At 44.9% G+C, this 20,710-nt stretch overlaps 1 protein-coding gene across 4 annotated transcripts in view; it reads right to left on the reverse strand.

Annotated features, from left to right (window-relative positions):
* ZC3H6 (zinc finger CCCH-type containing 6) overlaps positions 1 to 20,710 on the reverse strand; it is a 275,434-nt gene that overhangs the window by 11,520 nt on the left and 243,204 nt on the right. For all 4 annotated transcript variants that reach the window (XM_069234680.1, XM_069234679.1, XM_069234678.1 and 1 more), the window contains one exon: positions 3,892 to 4,128. In XM_069234680.1, the coding sequence (XP_069090781.1) occupies positions 3,892 to 4,128 (237 nt within the window). The remainder of the gene's footprint in view (positions 1 to 3,891; positions 4,129 to 20,710) is intronic.

The following is a 20,710-nucleotide window of genomic DNA, read 5'->3' on the forward strand; positions in this document are numbered from 1 at the left end:
CTCCCCCCACTCCCTACTTAATGGTGGCGGCACCGCTGATGTGCCGAAGGCAAGCTCGTCTGCGCCCATCCACGACCGGACCGCAACCAGCGCCAGGACCCTTGGACCTCCTAACCACCACCTCTACATGCTAGCAGCACTCCACGCACTCAACCCAGGACGCAACAACAATTGCAAGCCCTCATCACTGGCCGACACCCATGGACCCTTCAGCTGCCTCCGCTGCCGCCAATTCTACACCACCACCAAGACCTTCGACCCGGCACAACCCACAAGCAACAACACACCCCCACCGAAGATCCTGAAATGCATCCTCCTCAACGTCCGCTCCCTCCATAAACATGTTACTGAAATCTGGGACCTCCTTGACAGCAACACCTTGGATGTCGCATTCCTCACCGAAACCTGGACCAACACCACCTCTGGCCCGGACATTGCCATTGCCATTCTCCAAGGTTACAAGATCACCCAGAAAGACTGCCCCAGCCACCTCAGGGGGGAGAGGGGGGTGAGGCAATCGCCATCGCCCACACAAGTCTAAGTACACACTTCGAAGACCGCACAAGCCTGATGGAACACTTTCACTTCAAACAAGTTCAAATCCCAGCCTCATCTAATGCCCACCTGGGCCCCATGCACCTTTCTCCGACTCCATCACAGACAGTATCACAGCGCAAGCCATCGCAGCCTCCAACTACACCCAGCTGCGTGACCTCAACTTCCTCTTCGACAGCCTACAAGACCCCAACACCGCATCCCTCCTAGACAACCTCCACAACATAGGGGTCCTACAGATCGTGGCAGAACCAACGCATTCAGCAGGAAACACCCTCAACCCTATCTTCACAACAGGAACCTCCGTCACCTTCAGCCACACCTCCGAACCTCCATGGACAGAGCATCGCTGCATCCATCCTAAGACCCAAACACCAACCATCTTGTAGAAGCTGGGCAAGAATCACTGAAGACCAGCTCACCGCCACCCACGCTACCTCCGCCCCTACCATCGCACACGACAACCCGAACATCGCAGCCCGCACCTTTCACAAATGGATCACTGATGCAAAGAAAGCCAGCTGGTTCACCGCAGAACCTAGAGAATCCAGACACACATGTCGACACCTCGAGAAAATCTGGAAAAACACCGAATCTACAGAAGCCCAAATCAACTTCAGAGCCACCACCACCCCACACTTTCATCTCATCAAAAGCACCAGAAAAAAAGCAATACAAGAAAGAATCTCCTCACACGCACACACCAGCAAGGAACTCTTCAGCATCAAGGAGTTCGCCCAACCCAACAGTGAAGCAACGGACATCCCACATTCACAACATCTTTGCAACAAACAACACATACTTCCACCACAAAATCAAGACCATCTACAACAACTTCAGTGAGGACAACCTACGTGCAGAACCCCCTCCACTGGAACCCGACACCAAAAAAACAACTATCACCAACTGGATCACTCCTCACCACCGAAGATACACTGAAAACAATGAGGACCATACACTCCGGGGCCCCCACGGACCCATGCCCCCACCAAATCTTCAACAGAGCCACTGAAACCATTGCCCCCAAGCTCCGCCTCACCATCAACCGCTCCCTAACAGACGCCTCCTTCCCCTACGACTGGAAACACACAGTGATCAACCCTCTCCTCAAATAACCATTGGAGGACCCCACCTACCTCAAGAACTACAGGACCATCTCCTTGCTCCCTTTTCCAGCGAAAGGCATCGAGAAGGCCATCAACAGCCAACTCGCCACTTTCAAAGACCACAACATCCTCGATGTCTTCCAATCTGGCTTCAGAAAAAAAACAGGCACCGAAATAGCCCTCCTAGCCGCAATGGACGTCATCTGCTCCCTGCTGGACAAGGGAGAGACTGTGGCCCTCATCCTGCTCGACCTCTCGCCAACCTTCGACACAGTCTCCCATCACACCCTGATACTCAGACTTCACGAGGCTGGCATCAGAGACAAGGCCCTCAACTGGATCCGATCTTTCCTCTCCGGCAGAACTCAATGAGTAAGACTTCCCCCTTCCTCTCCAAACCCACACCTACCACCTGAGGAGTTCCCCACGGATCCTCCTTCAGCACCACGCTGTTTAACACCTACATGGCCCCGCTCGCCGCCATCGTCAGAAACTATGGACTCAACATCGTCTCCTACACTGACGACATCCAACTCCTCCTCTCCCTACCCAACGAACCCAACTTCCGTGAAGTCATGGGAGCAGTCGCGAACTGGATGAAAAGCAGCTGCCTACATCTCAACGCCTACAAAACTGAATTACTCATCATGGACCCTCAACCAGACACGTGGAATGACTCCTGGTGGCCCCCCATCCTCGGAAGCCCGCCCACCCCCACAAACCAAACCCGCAACCTCAGAATCATCCTGGACTCCAAACTCAACATGGACTGCCAAATCAACTCAGTCCCATCCACCTGCTTCCGCACCCTGCCCCTCCAATGCAAGACATTCATATGGAACCCCCTCGAACATAGAAAGACCGTCACACACGCCCTCGTTACCAGTAGACTGAACTACGGCAACGCACTCTACACTGGAATCAACAAGAAAGTCACCTGCAAACTACAGAACATCCAGAACACCACCGTCAGACTGGTCTTCGACCTACCTCAACACTGTTACATCTCCCAGCACCTGCGCACACTACACTGACTCCCCATAGAGAAATGAATCACCTTCAAGATCATCACCCACGCACACAAAGCCCTCCACGACACTGGACCAGCCTACCTGAACACGCAACAATACCCTACGCTCAGCCCAGCTCTCTCTCGCCGAAGTACCAAGCATCAGAAAAAAATAGAACAGGGGGACGCCCCTTCTCCTACCTCGCCACCACAGCCTGGAAAGCCCTACCGCCACACCTCAGACAGACTATACCCATCCTTAACTTCACGAAAGACCTGAAGACATGGATATTTGAAGAACCACCACACTGATGGACGCTCCATGCCCCCCTTCCCCCCCCCGTCAGCACCTTGAGACCTTCATGGGTGAGTAGTTGTGCTTAACAAACACTGATTGATTTGATTGATTGATGCCATTAATTGTCTAAAACAGTGGTTCCCAACCTGTGGTCCAGGGACCCCTGGGGATCCGCGAAAACTCCTCAGGGGGTCCGCGACTGCTTAGAAAATTAAATAATAGTAACAGGTTAGATCCACAGCTTTCAGTAATGACTCAGTGGGGGGGGGGTCCCTGGATTGCAATTATGATTCGTGGGGGTCCCCGGGTTCCAGTAATGATAAAGTGGGGGTCCACAGAAGTCAAAAGGTTGGGAACCACTGATCTAAAAGAAGACTCAAAGTGATCAAGTATCCTGAAAAAACATCTTTGACCTAGTTGAAGATCCCATCCTAAAACCTGATTAACAATGTTAAATTATCTTCTTCACTGTTCCTGATGAAAATGTGGGCAATTTCCTTCTTCTTTCCGCTAGTTCTCTCCAAACCCTTTAAAACCCCTACTAAAAAACTAATCTAAAACTGAAGGCACATTTTGGGGCACACTGAGCTTACAATCGATGGCTGGGCTGAAAGGCTACCTACAGAACACCCAATCTGCGACTTAAGCTAATGCTAACCGAGCAGCAGACTAGACACACTTGAGAACATGGACATTTTTATTATATTACATTGTTTAAAAACGTCTCTTAACCATATTTCTAGTTATATCTGCTATGAAAATGCTTAGCACCGTATCACTGTAGTATTATATTTGGCCCTTTTACTCTAAAGCCGTGACTGTTCCCGTCTCGAAAGGCAGTTCCACTATGGAAATCAAAATGAATCAAAATACTATAAATATAAATGAATAAATACAAATTAAATGACGCAAGGTGCATTTACCTTCATCTTTGCTTAATGATCTTTGAGGTTGACTTCTAACTGGAGTCCCATCAAGTTGTTGTTTTTGACTAATTCTTGCAAAAAGAGCTTTCTGCATGGCCGGAAGGAAATCTGGTATTCCAATATTAGGCTTCTGACTTTGTGTACCGGAACAATCAGACTCACTTCCACTATGAAGTGACTCAGGAGTAATATTAGGTGGCGGATTGCCTATGAAGTCTCCTTGCCAGGCTCCATCTAAATAAACACAAAACAATTGTGTATTACACTTATTTCATTGTATGAACGTAAATACCTCCGAAACATGATGCTTGATCTCTTTATTCAATTTGATACTTTGAAAAAAACATTTTTTAAGTTAATATAGAAAGTACTTCAAACAATGCAATGGATCTCAGAGATCCACATACACTGTTACCTGCACCTGTTAAGAATACATTGTCCCAGCATTACCCAAACTGTGGATTACAACCCACTGGTGGGCCTCGAGCCGACTTTTAGTGGGTTACCAATGTCCTGGTCTTTAGGAGGTAAACGAGCAATACATTAAGATGCTATTAAAATTGCATTTATCTTGTCACATCTGCAGTGCTTCAAAGACAGAAGTCAAATGTCAGACAGAGTCTTCTTACAATTAGCTGCTTATTCTTTTGACTAGGAGCCTTGCATTTAACTTTCTTCCTCTGTCTGCAATGTGAGAGGAGTTTTTAATGTTAACGATGTGACAAACTTGCTGGGTACAATGAGTGTGAAATAAAAGGCTGCAATATGTCATTCTTTTTATAACACAACAAAATTGATATATGTGTGAATGAAATGTACATATTTCAGAATACATCTGCAGTTAGGAAAGCATTAATTAGGCACATTTTTTGCAATACTGAAGTGCGATAGAAACAAAGATTTCAATAGGATCAAATCAAGACACTCAGCAAAAAATGTTCACTGAAACCCACACATAATTTGTGTGCTATATAGTTTTATCAGTTTAAATGTATGCTTGAACAAGTGTAGTAGTTATTTCAATGGAAAATGTGCTTTCTGTAAATGACAGTGCAGTACCACATGATGCTTTATTTGTGAGTGTGCTCCAAAATAACCACCAGAAACATACCACACCCTTACCACTCTCCTGCTGAATACATCTGCTACACTTGCTCTTCGTGTGAAGCTTAGATCTGTCATGTTCCATACGACTTCAGTGACGTAACAATGTTAGCAACCCCACTCTTTTTTTTTTTTTTTTTTTTACCACCACTTGTGCAAAGGTGCTGAAATATGTCCCTAACTCCACTTTTAAAACAAACCCTTGCAAGTATTCCCAAGCAAGACTTTTGGTTAACCTTCTAAAATGGGTTGCTGCTGCTTATTACCTCACAAAGTCATTTCACGGATAAAGTGATCACCAGGTGCACTACACCCACAGGGCTAAAAGGGTTTTAGTCGCCCTGTCGTGAGTCTCAGCCCAGGCTGCTGCAGCTTGAGCTGCCATGGGATCTGCTGGGTAGTGTCTGTAGTCTTACGTCAGCCACATCCGAGTTTTTCACAGGTCTTTAAAGGACCATTTAGATTCCTTTGTAAACTGGTTAATGAGGCTTTGCACTTTTTCACTTGTTGCATTTTACTGCCACAGTGGGATAATGCATTTCATGAAAAGGTGTATCAGAAGTAGGGATGCCACGTTTTCAATAGCAAAATACCAGCCATTTGTCGTTGTTTAAAGATCCTACACAGGCATAAACCTGACAATGCATAGGGTTGTAAATAAAACTGTATGCATTCATTTGTAAAATGACTTTTGTGCTGTTTCCTTTAAATATTAGTAATGCAGACCTAGATGCATTTAAAAGTGATTTCTTTTTATATTTGCTGTTTGAAGTACGCACAGACGTGCTAACATACCGGTTTTACCGTGCTTATTTTTGCACCGTCTGGGACAACAAAATACCGGTGTTGCTGGTACAACCCTAATCACAAGACTGAAGTTTGTTGCAGGATCACCACATTATTTATTTCCTCCACCCCTGATTGCTGCCATAATAGCAAGAGTTTAACTTATATCTGAAACCCTACGCCAGCCATCAATAACATGCTCAGTTACTCCAAGTATCTGGGAATACATCTTGCATTCATAGAACATTCTCACCGCTGAACATTCACTTTCATGCTCACCCTTCACTCATTGGGATCATACACATGCACACACTGCTCACCCGGCGTGCACAGTACACTCCACTCACCTGTCACTTTCACTGCTTACCCTACACTCACAGCCATCACCCTGCTCACCATGCACTCACACGCTATTACCCTGCACTCACACCGTTCGCCCCCCACTTACTCTGCGGTCACATGAGGACACCGCTCACCCTGCAGTCAAGTGATCACACTACTTGCACCACTCACCATGCACTCACGCTGTACACCCTGCACACACCCTGCGGTCACAAGGGCACACTACTCACTCTGCGCTCATGAGACACTTCACTCACCTGTCACTAAAAATGCTCACTCTGCAATCCCACACAAGCAAGCACATCAGTCACCATGCATTCATTCCTCCCACTCAGCACTTTCACCCACACCCAACTCATATGGTCACATCACTCACCCAGAAGTACGTGTCCGTCTCTCTCTCTCCCTCTCTCCCCCTCCCCCCCCCTCCCTCTCCCCCTCTATTGTTCGGTTATAAATTCTGATGAGGAAAAATGTGTATGGGACCCTGAAAATGAGTGCCAGTAGGCTCCACCTGCAACTAGGGGCTCAATCAAGCACAAGGGCAACCTTACCCATGAATATTTTACAACATCTCATTGGGTAAACTAACACTGTACCTTCAGCTAACAATGGGTGAGGAGCATTTTTATGGACTTTCAAAGAGTTGAAGCCTAGGAACAGGGTCAAATCCATTAAAAAATATATGTTTGTTATATCAGGTTCGTCCAATATGTTTGTCACTTATTTTTCCTCATATAATGGCTGAGGTCCGCTCTGACCCCATTTCTGGAAATGCTTGCCTTGGCCCATTGCTGGAAACAGGGCTGGTTTAGCTGCAGCCGCACCTGGCGCTGACTTTAGTAGGGAGCACTGTGTTTAAAAATAACTTTTAGTTTAAAGCCACATAAACTTCTGTGAGCATCCATCAGTTTTCAGGCAACAATTAAAATGTGAAGATAGTTCTGGTGATTAACCTGGCAGGAGATTAGAATTTTGACTAGTGGCACTTTTAGCTTATCATAAAGTAGAGCAGCAGGTTAATGTGCATGCTGCAAAGAAAGAGTACCATGCAGATCACAGAACTTCGTGAGTGAACTATGAGTATGACTATAAACAAGCATTTGCAAAGCAATAGGTCTCGCATTTCCTTGTGTTAGGGTTGACCAATTTCTGTGGCAAGAAAAGTCCAGTTATGAATTTACAATGTCAATAGCTCTGTCTCCTAATTTTGTCTTTTCCTGCCATGTTTTGGTGGTCACTGGCGGCTACTGACATCAGAAATCACAAGCCCTTGAGGAGAGATGATGGAAAATAAGGCTGGAAAAGTATTTTCTTTTTATTTTAACTGAATGAAGGTTTAGCTACATTATACCAGAAAGGGCATATTGTGGCTATTGTGAGCAGGGGGCTAAATGACCGGGTGTTTCTTTTGTGAAATAAACTTATTTTAGGAGCCAGAGTTAGGGACAGCACTGGAATGAAGCCAAAACAAATGTCAGCGACATGAGAGGAGGTGGGAGGAACGGAATGCTGAAATAAAACGCAGGCAGCTACCAGCCTAAAACACCCACAATGAAAAAGGAGCACCAAAGAAATGCCAAAGTAGTCAGTCACAGCAAAAGATTAAAAAAACAAAGTGGAATAATACAGTAGTTGGTCACTGCTCTGAAACAGAAAAAATGGGAGGAAAAGGCAGAACTGACCACTAGCGAGCAGGAATTTTTAAAGGACACTGCAACCAACAAATGAAATTGCTTTAAGCCATAAGAAGTATGCTAAAGATATAAACCAGGTCGACCTAAAAAATTAAATGTACGCCAGAGAGACGATGGAGAGATGTAGTACACTGTTGAAGAGTGGTAGCGAGGAAATTAATGGAGAAAGAGGTCATGGGGGAGGGGCCGCAAAAAACGACTGTCCCACCCGGCACCACCAGTGCTATAGTCGCCTCTGGATCAGAGTGTTAACCCCACCTAAGTTAGGTGCTAGTTGCCCCCAAGGTGCTCACCGGATGTCATCATACACAATCATTCCAATTGTGTCTGACTTTTACACATAAATTCAGAAATATGGATGTGGCGTAATGGCTAGAGTTGCTGACTCTGGATCTGAGGAACCAGGTTCGAGTCCTGGTGCTGGCTCAGCATGATCCTGGGCAATTAATAGGCCTCGTTTTAACACAAAAATGGATACAAGGTGTTTCCGTCTTGCTCCATACTCTACTGCAGAAGGGATGTATTAACCCTTTGGTTGCTAGGAATTACTCCCATGCCCCCACAAACACCCCTTCCCCTCACCCCACTTTCTAAGCCTTTTTATTTGGCTATTTGGAGTAGTTTGCGCTTAGGCCTCCATAACGTTTGGTCCACATAGGCTATCCTCCACCCCAAATTTCTGTTTTGTTTTTGTTTTTATTAACAACATCCTGGGGTTTGTAAAGGTACCAGGGTTTGTGGATTCTCCTGGAGATGACCAAGAAAATGGATTCTCCTGGATGGGACCAAGAAAATAGGTAAAATACAGCTAAATTTTCAGGTTATTAAAAAAAAAAAAAAAAAAAATGGAAACAAGTGCTCTAGGTAAAACTATCTTTTTTTTATTCATAAGAAGGGCATCAATTAAAGTTTTCTCGGGCTAAAGTCACCATCTTCCCAGCTTTCAGGAACATGCAGTGCTGAATAAAAAATCCACAGGAGTCAACTGCGGACTACCCCAAGGATGTTCACTGAGTCCCACACTGTTCAACGTATACATGGTCCTTCTTGCTGCCATCGTCAGAAGCCATTGTATGAACATCGTGTCATACGCTGATGACCCACAACTCATCATTTCCCTCACCTAAGTCCCGGACACAGCCAAAAGGAACTTTCACGCAGGAATGGAAACCGTCGCCACCTGGATGAGAGAAAGCTGCCTCAAGCTCAACTCCGACAAGACAGAGCTCATCATCTTCGGAAACGCCACCTCAGCTTGGGACGACTCATGGCGGCTCACATCCCTCAGCAACCCCCCCCGCCCCAACGCCGACCGAGCAAGCCTGCAACTTAGGAATCATCCTCGACTCTTCCCTATTCGTAACCCGCTAGGTAAACTCTGTCACCTCCTCCTGCTGGCACACACAACGCAAACTCCGGAAGATCTTCAGATGGATCCCAGCAGACTGTCGCAGGACAATCACCCAGGCCTGAGCCATGAGAAAGCTCGACTACGCAATGCCCTCTATGCCGGCACCTCAACTATGAACATAAAAAAACTTCAACTCATCCAGAAGGCCGTCACCAGACTCATTCTGGACCTCCCTCGCCAAGAATACATCTCCCAACACCTGACGACACTCCACTGTCTACCAGTCGAGAAGTGAATCACCTTCAAACTTCCCACCCACACGTACAAGGCCATACACAACGCAGGACCAGCCCACCTTAACCACTGAGTCTCCTTCATCCCCCACCAGATCCCTCCATTCCACCCAGATGGTCATGGCCACCATCACTTGCATCCGCAAAACCACAGTCGGAGGACAATCTTTTACCTACACTGCAGCAAAGAGCTGGAACAACCTCTCCCGCACCTCAAAGCCGTCTTTCACCATCTTCAGGAAGAACCTCAAGACGTGGCTCTTCGGATGAGGCCTCTTACCACATCCCCCTCCCCCCACGCAACTTGTGACCCTCATGGGTGAGTAGCCATGCTTTACAAATACTGATTGATTTTTACCCCAATTTTGACATTTTTCAAAGAGGTAGCCCATTTTCCCTATTTTTTGTGCTTTCAACCTACTTCCAGTTTGTGGTGCAAAGCACAGAGAAACCCATGGGTGATCCAGCTATATATGTTTGAACAAGGGGTCATATGTGTAAAGCCCTCAATGTATTCCCAAAGAAACTGTTGAAAAAAAGAAACACTGAAAACGAATTGGAAAAAACAGCCATTTGGGACAATGTTTTCCATCTGTAACTTTTCGTCACAATGGCTGGTTTACAAAAGCAATGTACCATTACGTTTGCTAAACCTTTTTGGTTGTGAGGATATATAGGGTTTGTAGGCTCTCCAAGAACCAAAGGGACACAGAGCTAACAACTGAGCTGCACCATACAATGGTTTTTCACTGTGTACTGATAGATAGAAAAATATTTATTCTGTTATAATCATAATCGTAAAATAACAGCATCAGAATATATACATGTCATACATAAAAATAACATACAAACTAAATAAGGTACATGTGACAAATCGAATGATAAATTCATCAAGTAAAACACAGTAAAACTGGCAATCCCCAGATCACAAGATAAAATCATTCAATAGCAGCAACAGAGTTAATCAAGCCTAGAGTATCTCACTCTCATTTCCGCTTTAAAAAGCAGGAGACTTTAAAAATGGTGTGCTCATTGGACAGAAGCTGGAGGAAAAAAAGAGCAGGACGAATTTGCCTAAAATTCAGGGATTTCAAGAAATGCATAATGAGTATTCTCCTAGGTAAATTAAAATATCCACAAAACATTATAAAATTTAGGGTATCCTGCGGAAAAAACATTGTCACAGTCGCAAGGACCCAATGAGCCAGCCGGGCTCCAACTACATTGGAGATCGGGAGAGCACAGGATTGTAAAGCCATCTGTTAATGATAGAATTTAAGGAATGAAGTGATTACACACATGGAAGTTTGTGACTCTGTGGAAATGGAATACTAATAAAATGAATAATTAATGAAAATCTGAACTTTTTAGTTATTGAGAAGGGTGAAATTAAACTATGATAATATTGATTTAGGAAGCGGAGACGCCTCACAGTACCTGAAGCAGTGCTTAAGGGGATGCGTGTAGTTTTCGATATGTGCATATGTTTGACTTTGCCACACCGATGAGCGGAGGGTGATACCCACAAGTACACTAACCACTGGAATTTTGATAAACTATTTACAAATTGGAGTACACTGATGAGTGTGCAGGTTTTCTTCTAATTCTCATAAGCAATGCATCATGGGGGCACAAGTTATATTTACCTGAGTAAACTATATTTGGTGAATTTCAGTCATTTTTTTTGTTTTTAAACATTAGTTTCTATCTTGCTTCAACCCCTAACTATGATGTCACTTAAACCTTTTTTCAGTGACTTTTATTTTTTGTAAGCTACGAAATTATTACCATACCCAACTATAAGGTCTCTCTCTCCCTCGTCACTTAAGACCATTAAAAACTAATTTACCTGTTACATAAAAGTACTGAAATCCTACCCTAGACGTAAAAATGCCTGATGTACTTACCTAAGCTTAACATCCAATGATGTAAAAACCTGTGATGTAGTGGTCATATACAATTGATACAACTGAATGTGGGAACAAAAAAATGTATACCTCTTCCCCTACGATTCACAATATCCACAAATATTCTACCTCTATCTCTTGACTATACAGCCTACTCCAAATATCCAAATGACAGTTTTTAAGTTTGGACCAAAACCGATAGCAAAAGCTGAACATGCATTGGGAGAGTCAGTAAGTCTAGCTCTGGCAAGTGGATGTAATGACTGTTTCTTGTTTTTAATTTTCACTGCAAGCATTTGCCAAAAGAATAATACAAAAATGCTGCTGCCTAAATGTTGTGGCCATATGCCTATAATAAACTGTAAAAATAAATTAAAGCTTACATATACTTTTGATAGAACAGCGCAGGTGCCTTATAGCAGGCAGTTCAGAGTACAATAGGAGGAGAAACCTTTTATAGTTTTGATGTACATCTTAGGAAAACAAGATTCTATGTCAGTACCCGGAGGAGGGAATTATGCTCTTCTGTCTTTTCAAACAGCAACCATGTCAAAACATAACAATAAACTTCATTTCCCATAAACCCAGGGAACATGAAGAAAAAGAAAAAGTCCATGAGCCATTGGGGTGTCAGGATCTGCCTTTATGCATTCTTGACCTCTTTTTTTTTGCTACTTTGCAACCAATTGTAAGACAAGTAATGGGTTTCTGGTCCTCTGCTTTTCCTGTGTGAAAATTGAAGAGTTTAATTTAATTTTCTCCTTTTAAGACCCCGGCAGTGCTTCTGCCTCAGTTGACAGCAGCCGCAGGAACGCTTTGACGTTCCTTTTGCGGCCGCTATAGCTGTTTTTCTGGGAGTTCCTCGGGGCGGGGAGCGCTTCTGTCCTCCACCCAGAAGAGGGAGCACAATCCTCACTTTGGGTGCTTCAGCGCGATTCTTTTTCCGGCCCCTATGGAGCGGAAAGCGCATCGGCACTTCAGAAATTGTGCCTCCGTCTGCAGTGTAAACTGGTATTGACAGCAGCCCCCAACCACCTGGAGTCTTACGCCCTGCAGGGGTTAGTACATTGCTTTTGGGTGGCAATTTCTCTCCAACTCCTCCTCCAGACATATTCCATTATATTAAACTGAGTTGTGCCCAGTACAATATAAGGACATATGGTGTCTGCTGAGGACTGTTTCCTCCTAATACTCATGTTCATTTTAGCTCTGCACTACAAAGATTTTGTCTGACTTCCCTCCCAGCATTTAATAGCCCTCTTACACTGGTGGCTTACCACCTATTTTGTTCCTTACCTGCGCGCTCTGTCCATACTTAACAGAAGCCAATATGGAGGAATACAACTGCTATACAGAAAAGGAGATCTCCTACTTGCTGGTCACAGATGGCTTCCGTGATGCAGCAGACGCTTCTATCCATAAAGCATTCTCCGACGCGATGACGCCCTTGGAAATGAAATTGCTTGAAATGGAACAGGAGAGCCTGCAACCCCTCCCACTGAGGGGAGATCTTCCCGGGTCTTCGTCCCCATACCTCCAGGGTTACCCATAGCCACGACCTCTGATAATCTGCACAAATGCCCACAGGCCTGTAGGGGGAACCTTGATGCATTTTCCAGGCTAAAGAAGGCATTTCTAGGCCAGATACCTCCTCCTCCCACACAAGACTCCCTTGTGGGCCTACCAACTCCAGGGGACGCTATGCCTCTTTTTCACCTACCCCTGCTTCAGATGGATCCCACACAGTCAGACTCTGACTCAGATCATGAGCAGTCCTGGCGTCCAACCCCACCAGAGGGGACGGGCCCTGCCACGGAGGAGTCCTGCAAGTATCAATCCGATAGGCTGGCCCCCAAGCAGCTCATGCATCCTCATTCCTCTGAGTGGTCCCCTGGGGACAAAGTGGCCATGTACGTGGCAGGGAGGCTGCGCAAACCTCTTGAAAAAGATTCAGAACCGCTTTTGGATAGAGCACCCCGGCCCACTTTGACGGCAAGATGGTCATCACGCCAAAGATCGATGCTAGAATGGCCACATTTCTGGCCAAATACATCAGGGACCCCAAAAAAGTCATCAATTGTTTCTGGAGGTCATTCCAGAACAAACTCCTGGATATGACGGATAAATTGACCAAAATGTTGGACATGGCATAAGACTCAAAAGCATCAGGGGCTCTCATCTCCTAAGAAGTTCTCTTTAGTTGGGCCCAGCATGCCATCATTTTCCTGGGCAATGCCAACTGTGCCATCTCTACCGAGAAGTGCTGTTCACTCCTGACAAAGATTGACCCCAATGTAGGGCATATGGTAACATCGGAATCTCGGCAGGCGGCACAGAGCCGGCTCTTCGGCGAGCCTTTCATCAAAAAAACTAGGAAAATTAGTTTCAACATTTAATTCACTAAACAAAGCCCAACTGTCTATTAAGCGTATATTCAACATTCGTGTTTTCACCAGGGCTGGCAGCGGCAGAGGGTGGCCAACTGGCAGCACCCAGTCTTATGCCTCCGAAAGGGGCCAACCCTAGCGATGAGGTCAATGGCAGGACTCCTCCCACTTCAGGGGCTTCTATCCCACCAAAGGACGCCCTTGACACAGAGGCTCTCACAACGGTTCTTGAGGTGGAAGTCCTCCCACCAATATGCACGGTGAGCCTAACCCTCATTTCCCACAGATGTTTGAGGGGGGCCCTTGGTGCATTTCTTAGACAACTGGAGGTTTCTCACCTCCGACACCTTGGTGCACTAAATCAATTTGAGGTTGCCATATAGAATTCCAACCTATTCCTTCTCACCCCTTTCCCTTCACGGAGCAAGAGGCCTTCCTTATCCAGGTGGAAATACAGGAACTCCTTTCCAAAAGGACCATTCGCCATCCACTCCTCACTCTTCAGGGTTTATAAGCAATCTTTTTCTGGTGGAGAAAGGGGATGGGGGACAACGTCCAGTGATCAATCTCCAGGATTCAACAAATGGCTGGTTTTCCATCATTTCAAGATTACAATGGTATCTCAAGGCTGCCTACCGGACAATCTTAATCTTCCATCTGCATCAGTGATTTCTCCAATTCCAGTGGCAAGATCAAACCTTTGAGTTCAACTCCCTTCCCCTCAGCCTCCTGGTGATTTACCAAGGTCCTCCAATCCATGGTCGAACATCTGATCCGACGGTGTCCGGGATATGCACAATAGTATACCTGGACATTAGGGACCTCATGGACCAATGCGCTTGCACACTATCTGCACATCTGAAGAACACAGTGGATTGCCTTCAATCCTTGGGGATCATTATCAATTGCGAAAAATCCACCCTGACTCCTTCTCAAAATCTTACCTTCTTGAGCTTTGTTATGAACTCAGTTGAGACTACTCTGAGTCTGTCCTCCTTAAAAATGGCCAAAATACAGCACGATGTGCGTAGGACCCTGTCCAAGTTGGTGACCTCCCCCTAATGAATCGCCAGAGAGGCTGGCCTCCTTTCATCGTCCATACAGGCTATCTTTCCAGGTCCCATACAATTCTGCGGCCTCCAACAGTTGAAGGCATCTCACCTACACTGCGGCCTAATGCACTCCCAATTCTTCCCCTCTCTCAGGGGAGGCCAGGGACGCACTACGATGGTGGCTCACACATATGAAAGCCTTGAGCTAGTGCACTATTTTTGGTTCCCAACCAGATCTCGTAATCGAATCTAATGGCAGTGGCACTTGCTGGGGCATGCGCTGTAGGGAATTTACCACAGGCAGTGGAAGGTCCGCTGCAGAAAGGTCCCTCCATATCAGTTGCCTGGAACTAATGGTGAGTTCCTTTGAGGTACAATACTGAACCAAGGACTAGGTACAGTGTTGTGCCCTCCTACAGGTGGACAATGTAGGGGCTGTCCACTACATCAATCATCTGGGGGTAGTTGGTCCGGGCCCTACCAGATCTGGCAAATATATTTTTGGGAGTATTGCCTCGAACACAAAGTCTCTGTGATGGTGGAATACCTCACATGGACTGCCATCCAAGTTGGGGACTGGCAATCACAACATCTCTGGTACAAGAGCCTGTGGAAGCTGATTCCATCCATATTTCTAGCCCTCTCAGACCAGTGGGGCCCGTTTACGATTGACCTTTTTTCATCCCGGCTCAACCACCAACTTACCCAGTACTTCAGTTTGAGACTAGACTTTGGTGTGGTGGTGACAGACGCCTTCGTCCAGGACTGGTCGGGGAGAAGGGTTATGCTTTCCTGCCTTCGCCATGACAAAACTAAAGGAATATTGCAGGATCAGAATCTTCCAAACAGGAGTAAGATCTTACAATACCTGCATTTGTAGCAGGAAGAAAGGGGGAAAGAGAGAGGGGACAAGAATGTATAAAGACACATCCACGCCCCATTGGCTCATGGACATTATTTTTCTTCATGTTCCCTGGGTTTATGGGAAATTAAGTTAATCGTTATGTTTTTACATGGCTGCTGTTTGTAAATAAAGAAGAAAGAAGAGCATAATCCTCGCCTTCGAGTCCTTAATAGAAATGAAACTCTCTGAACCGTTAGCTGGGACATTTTTCATTCTTATTGGTGGGAATATCAAGCAGTATTGGTCTGTGACTTACTGTACACTGAAGATATTATTAATCAAACACACAAGTGTGAATACAAATAAAAAGGATTAATGGCAGAACGAAAAATGATTTGGCAGAGTGAAGTATTGGCCTACCAGTCCTGCAGCTGAATTGCACCTCTTTTTAGATAGATGTGTCCATGAAACAAATGCAACTTTTCACAGCTCCAGTGGCTAAAGTGGGTTTTAACCACTGCACAAGGCGGGGTTATGTGGTAGGTGGAAGCAAAATCTGAATCACTGGTGAACAAACCAATGGATAAAGATGGCTAACCCAAAGCTATATATGAATGTATGCAGTAGGAAGAATAGAAGACAAGCCCACTCCAAGTTCAATATATTACTGTTGTCGGCCAAACAGGTGTAGTTCTTCAAACGGGACACCCAACTTGTCCCATAGATTCACACTTTGTTTAACACACTCTGATACATATTGGGAATGAAGATCACATACACTTTACTATACTCGAATAAGGATTTCTCAGTGACACGGAGGCCTGTACTATGCTATATGGCAGCATACTACAGAGGCTTCACCTGCCTGTGGTCTCTTAGGCCACTCAATGATACTCACACATTTGGGGAGCAAACCATGAGGGCTGATTTTCCAAACAGACCCAGGCACTAGGGTAGCTTGAACTGGAATGTGTGAATGTAGGCTGTATTATCGTGCTGTGCTTCAAATAACTGAGGAAGGAGGGGCATGTTTTAATGTTTTCCATGCCTAAATACCTTTCAATTAAAATATACCAAAAATGATACGTCTGCATTTTTATTTCCTGATTTTTAATTACATTTGCATGTGTGATGGCTACTATAAAGTGTTGGAAATTATGGGTAGGCCTTAACCATTTGCTTAGGAAAATTATGAGACATTAACAGTGCTCAGAAGTAGAGATTGGCTTTGTAAATGCGAAGACCTATGCCTGAGATTTATAACTCTGGGGGAGTTTGGAGAAGAAAAAAAAAAGGGTGAAGGAAGAAAGCGAAGTGAGACAGAAAAATAGAACATACATGCTGATGGACATGTGTGATGCTGTTTTAAAATATTGTTCTGACTGGATTATTCTGCGAGTGAGTGCAGTGATTCATTGGGTAAGTGAGGTACTCTGGTAGAATATAAGTGAATCACAGTGGATTGATTGGGTGAAGATACGTGTCTAGCTTGCCTCACAATCTTTACGAGTTGCAGCTTTACTGAGGAGTTGATTTACTATGCTGCCTGCTCTAATGAAATGGACCCATGCCCTCCATGTATGAACTGAAAGAGCTTTGGTGATTTAATATTCTGCTAAAATGGATTTGACACCATTCGTTATCAAGAGGTCTAGGAGGATCAAGTCATCCTGGTTTAGTTTTGAAGCTAAAGCTGTGGGGAGAGCACGGGGTGCATTAACCCCTTGTGTGCTGAGAATCACACAGTACCATCCTCAGCCACGATGGGCATGTGCTGAGGACGGCATCGTGCTGTCCTGGTACCCACCCAGGGGAAAGCACTAGCGGTCCCCCCACCCGCCCCCTGCCCCCAATAGGCTGCCCTTTAAAGTCACCTGACTCCCCCCCTCAGCATCTGATGAGGTCAGAGTGTGCACTGCACGCCACCAGAATCTGCCGGAATGCAATGGAAGCCTTTTGGTTCCCAGCGCGCTAGGCAAGAAGATGCACTAAAGGTAAGTGCTTCTCCCTGGGTATTTTTTTTTGGGGTGGAAATATGGACATAGGGGGAAGGAAGAGTTTTTTTTCCCTTTCCCCTGTGTCTGTATTTATTGGATTCCATGATCGCAGGTGTGGCCCCTTGAGTAATGGTCACGCCCCTGGGGGCAACATTTGAGCCCATGTTGGTAGATCTGCAGTTTGTGTAGTTGCATGTGTTTGGTAAGAAAAACTATATTGTACTGTTTACTCCAAATAGGTTTCATTGCTGCACATTAAGGCAATGTTAAAAAAGGTGTAATAGTACCTGCATTTTTACCTTTTGTTTTATTGGGTGCAAAATTCTTCTTAGATTTGAGCAAGATGTGCATTGTGTATAATTCTTTTCCTGGTTTTCCTTCATAGTGGGATATCGTTAGTGCTGGCTGTGTCTGTGCAGAGTAGGTGCAGGTGATCTTAAGTCTAGCTGTCTCTGGCAAGTGAGTGGTATTGTTTTTAAAGTATATAGGTCTTTGTGTGCTTTGTATTAATTGGCTTTTTCTTCACTATTACTATATGCCAGTAGTTGTACTTTCTGTCTGATAAAACTTACTTTACACAGTGTTGGTTACTGTTGACGTGGTTGTCAAAACTCTTTTATTAGTAAGGAGTATGGCTAGCAGCAGGATTACTGGTCAGCAGATTGCTTTTCAATTCTTCCTTTGACAATAATTATGAGACTGACCACATCTTAGGCAGATGGAGAAGTCCAGGATTCTAGCAGTGAATTTGCTGTCCGAGAGGAATCATCTGAGGGTGAAACCACTCTCAGTGTGGAGGAGGTGCCTCTTTTAGAGGAGGAAAGAGGTATGCAGATAGTGCAGCAAGAGGCATCTGGATTGCACCCTCGGACCGAAAAGCTTCTATTAAAAGCGCTGAACTCTAGGTTGCCTCAAACATGGTGCAGCCTGGGTTTCCTGCCTCTACTAGTGTCGGAGGGCGTAGAGTGAATACTGAAAATCTTTTGCCAAAAAATGTCTTTCAGTTGTCTATGGACTAGGTATTTTTGGATGAGATTGTTGAGCAGACTCATTTGTATGCTGAACTGTATTGAGGGGAAACAGTGCAAGACTTAAGCCCACTCTAGAGATAGCCGGTGGACTTCCACAAATCTCGATGAGTTGAAGAAGTTCTACTATTTAACTTGTTTGATGGGCTTGATATGGAAGCAGTTGGTGTCTTCATATTGGTCTACTAGTCCCTTGATGGCAACAGCTACATTTCCTGCAAACACGAGTTGTGACTGGTATTTGTTTCTACTTCAGATGCAGCATTTTGTTGATAATGCTTCAGCGTTTCTATAAGATCACCCTGATTGTGACCGTCTTTTCAAGATTGGGCCTATCCTTGATCACTTTGTAGATCGACTTTTAGAGATCTATGTTCCAGGGAAAGAAATGGCTGTGGATAAGTCTTTGGTCCTGTCCAAGGGCCGTTTGTTTTTAGGCAGTACATTCCTCGCAAGAGGTCAAGTTATGGAATTAGGATTTATATGCTGTCTGACTGTAGAACAGGATCTATCATTTCAGGGTGTACACTGGTAGGGATTAAACTATTGACCCCTCTGGTTGTTGTATTGCTACATGCACTACGTGCAAGGTGAATAGTGGTGCAGGGTAAGGGCAATGAAATATACTATGGACCATTGGCCTTTGCTTCCATTTTACATTGGTTCACGACTCCATTTTGTCGAGTCTGGTTCTGTGCGTAAAGCACTGTTCTGTGTTTTTCCACAAGCTTCGGCAAGCTGCAGAGTGGGGTGTTTTTCTGCTCAACTTTGCTCCATCTGCCTGATACCTGATACGAAGGGCGCTATTTACATTCCACGAGCTATCAGTTAGGACAACAGGGGGATGCGCCTGTACTCAAGGAGGAATGCAAGGTTCACCTTGGAGCCCTATTCTGGGAACCTGGCCCGTTCCGAGGAGACGTCTAGAAGGGTGAACAAGGTACCGCTGATTGCACAATTTGTAAAGGAGGGGGTCTTTTTCTAGAAAAGACTCCTGGGCGTTAGTAAATACTATAAAGGTCAGGAGCCTTGATGGACTGGTTTAGGAACTCTCTTCTGGGTTGGACGCAACGCCAGGAGGACTGATTGTCCCGAAGGAGACTCCCTGTGCCAGTCGATTTGGGTTCCCCAGCTTTGTGTGCGGCGGGGGGATGCAGAATATCTTTTCGGTAAAGCCTTTCAATTTATAAGCATCGAAGCATATTGTGTGTGCGTGTGTAATATGCACTTATTCTTGCAGTTATTTTCGTGTTATTTTTCACGATATCATAGAGTGTTTATATTCTCACAGTTATTCTCATGTTATTTTTCATGATATATTAGTGTGGTCAGTTTTGCTATATGAGAACGTGCCCCATAAATAAACCTGATTATTCTACTTACTAGGTGTGTGAGAGTGATTGTTTCACATTGTGCCCTAAACTATCCTGAGGTGCATAGTTCTGTTATTCTGAAGAATGAAGCAACACAATTGTCCATCCACTTTCAGAGTTAGTAAGAAAATTGTGATAGAACTTGTTAGAGGTCATTTTAAGAAAGGTCATCAGTTATACATAGATTACTTCTACACTGGTGTGCAATTGTTCAGGGAATTGTTGAAAGTGGACAATGTTGCTTATGGCACAATCTGCCCTAACCATAAAGGTTACCCTAAAGAGCTTGTATGTAAAACACTTCAGAGGCGGCAGTGTCTTGAGTAGTGATTTACTTCTAGTTGTGAAATTTGCAGACAGGAGAAATGCCCACATGCTGACACCCATTCATGATGAAAGTACTTCACCTGTGACTGTTTGGGGTCAGGTTGCTAAGGTGCGCAAACCTGTGTGCATTTTAGACTACAATAAGTACATGGGTGATGTAGATATGGTAGATAAGAGGTTGGAACCTTACACTGCTGTTCGTAATGCTTACATTGGCTATCCATTTGTTCCATTTAGCAACCTTCAATGCTTTTGTTGTATTCAAGGATTGTTCTCGAGATTGAAAGATGACATTTGTTCAGTTTCAGCTTCAGCAGTCTGTGATAGG

Source organism: Pleurodeles waltl, chromosome 5, assembly GCF_031143425.1.
Source record: "Pleurodeles waltl isolate 20211129_DDA chromosome 5, aPleWal1.hap1.20221129, whole genome shotgun sequence".
Taxonomy (NCBI): Eukaryota; Metazoa; Chordata; class Amphibia; order Caudata; family Salamandridae; genus Pleurodeles; species Pleurodeles waltl.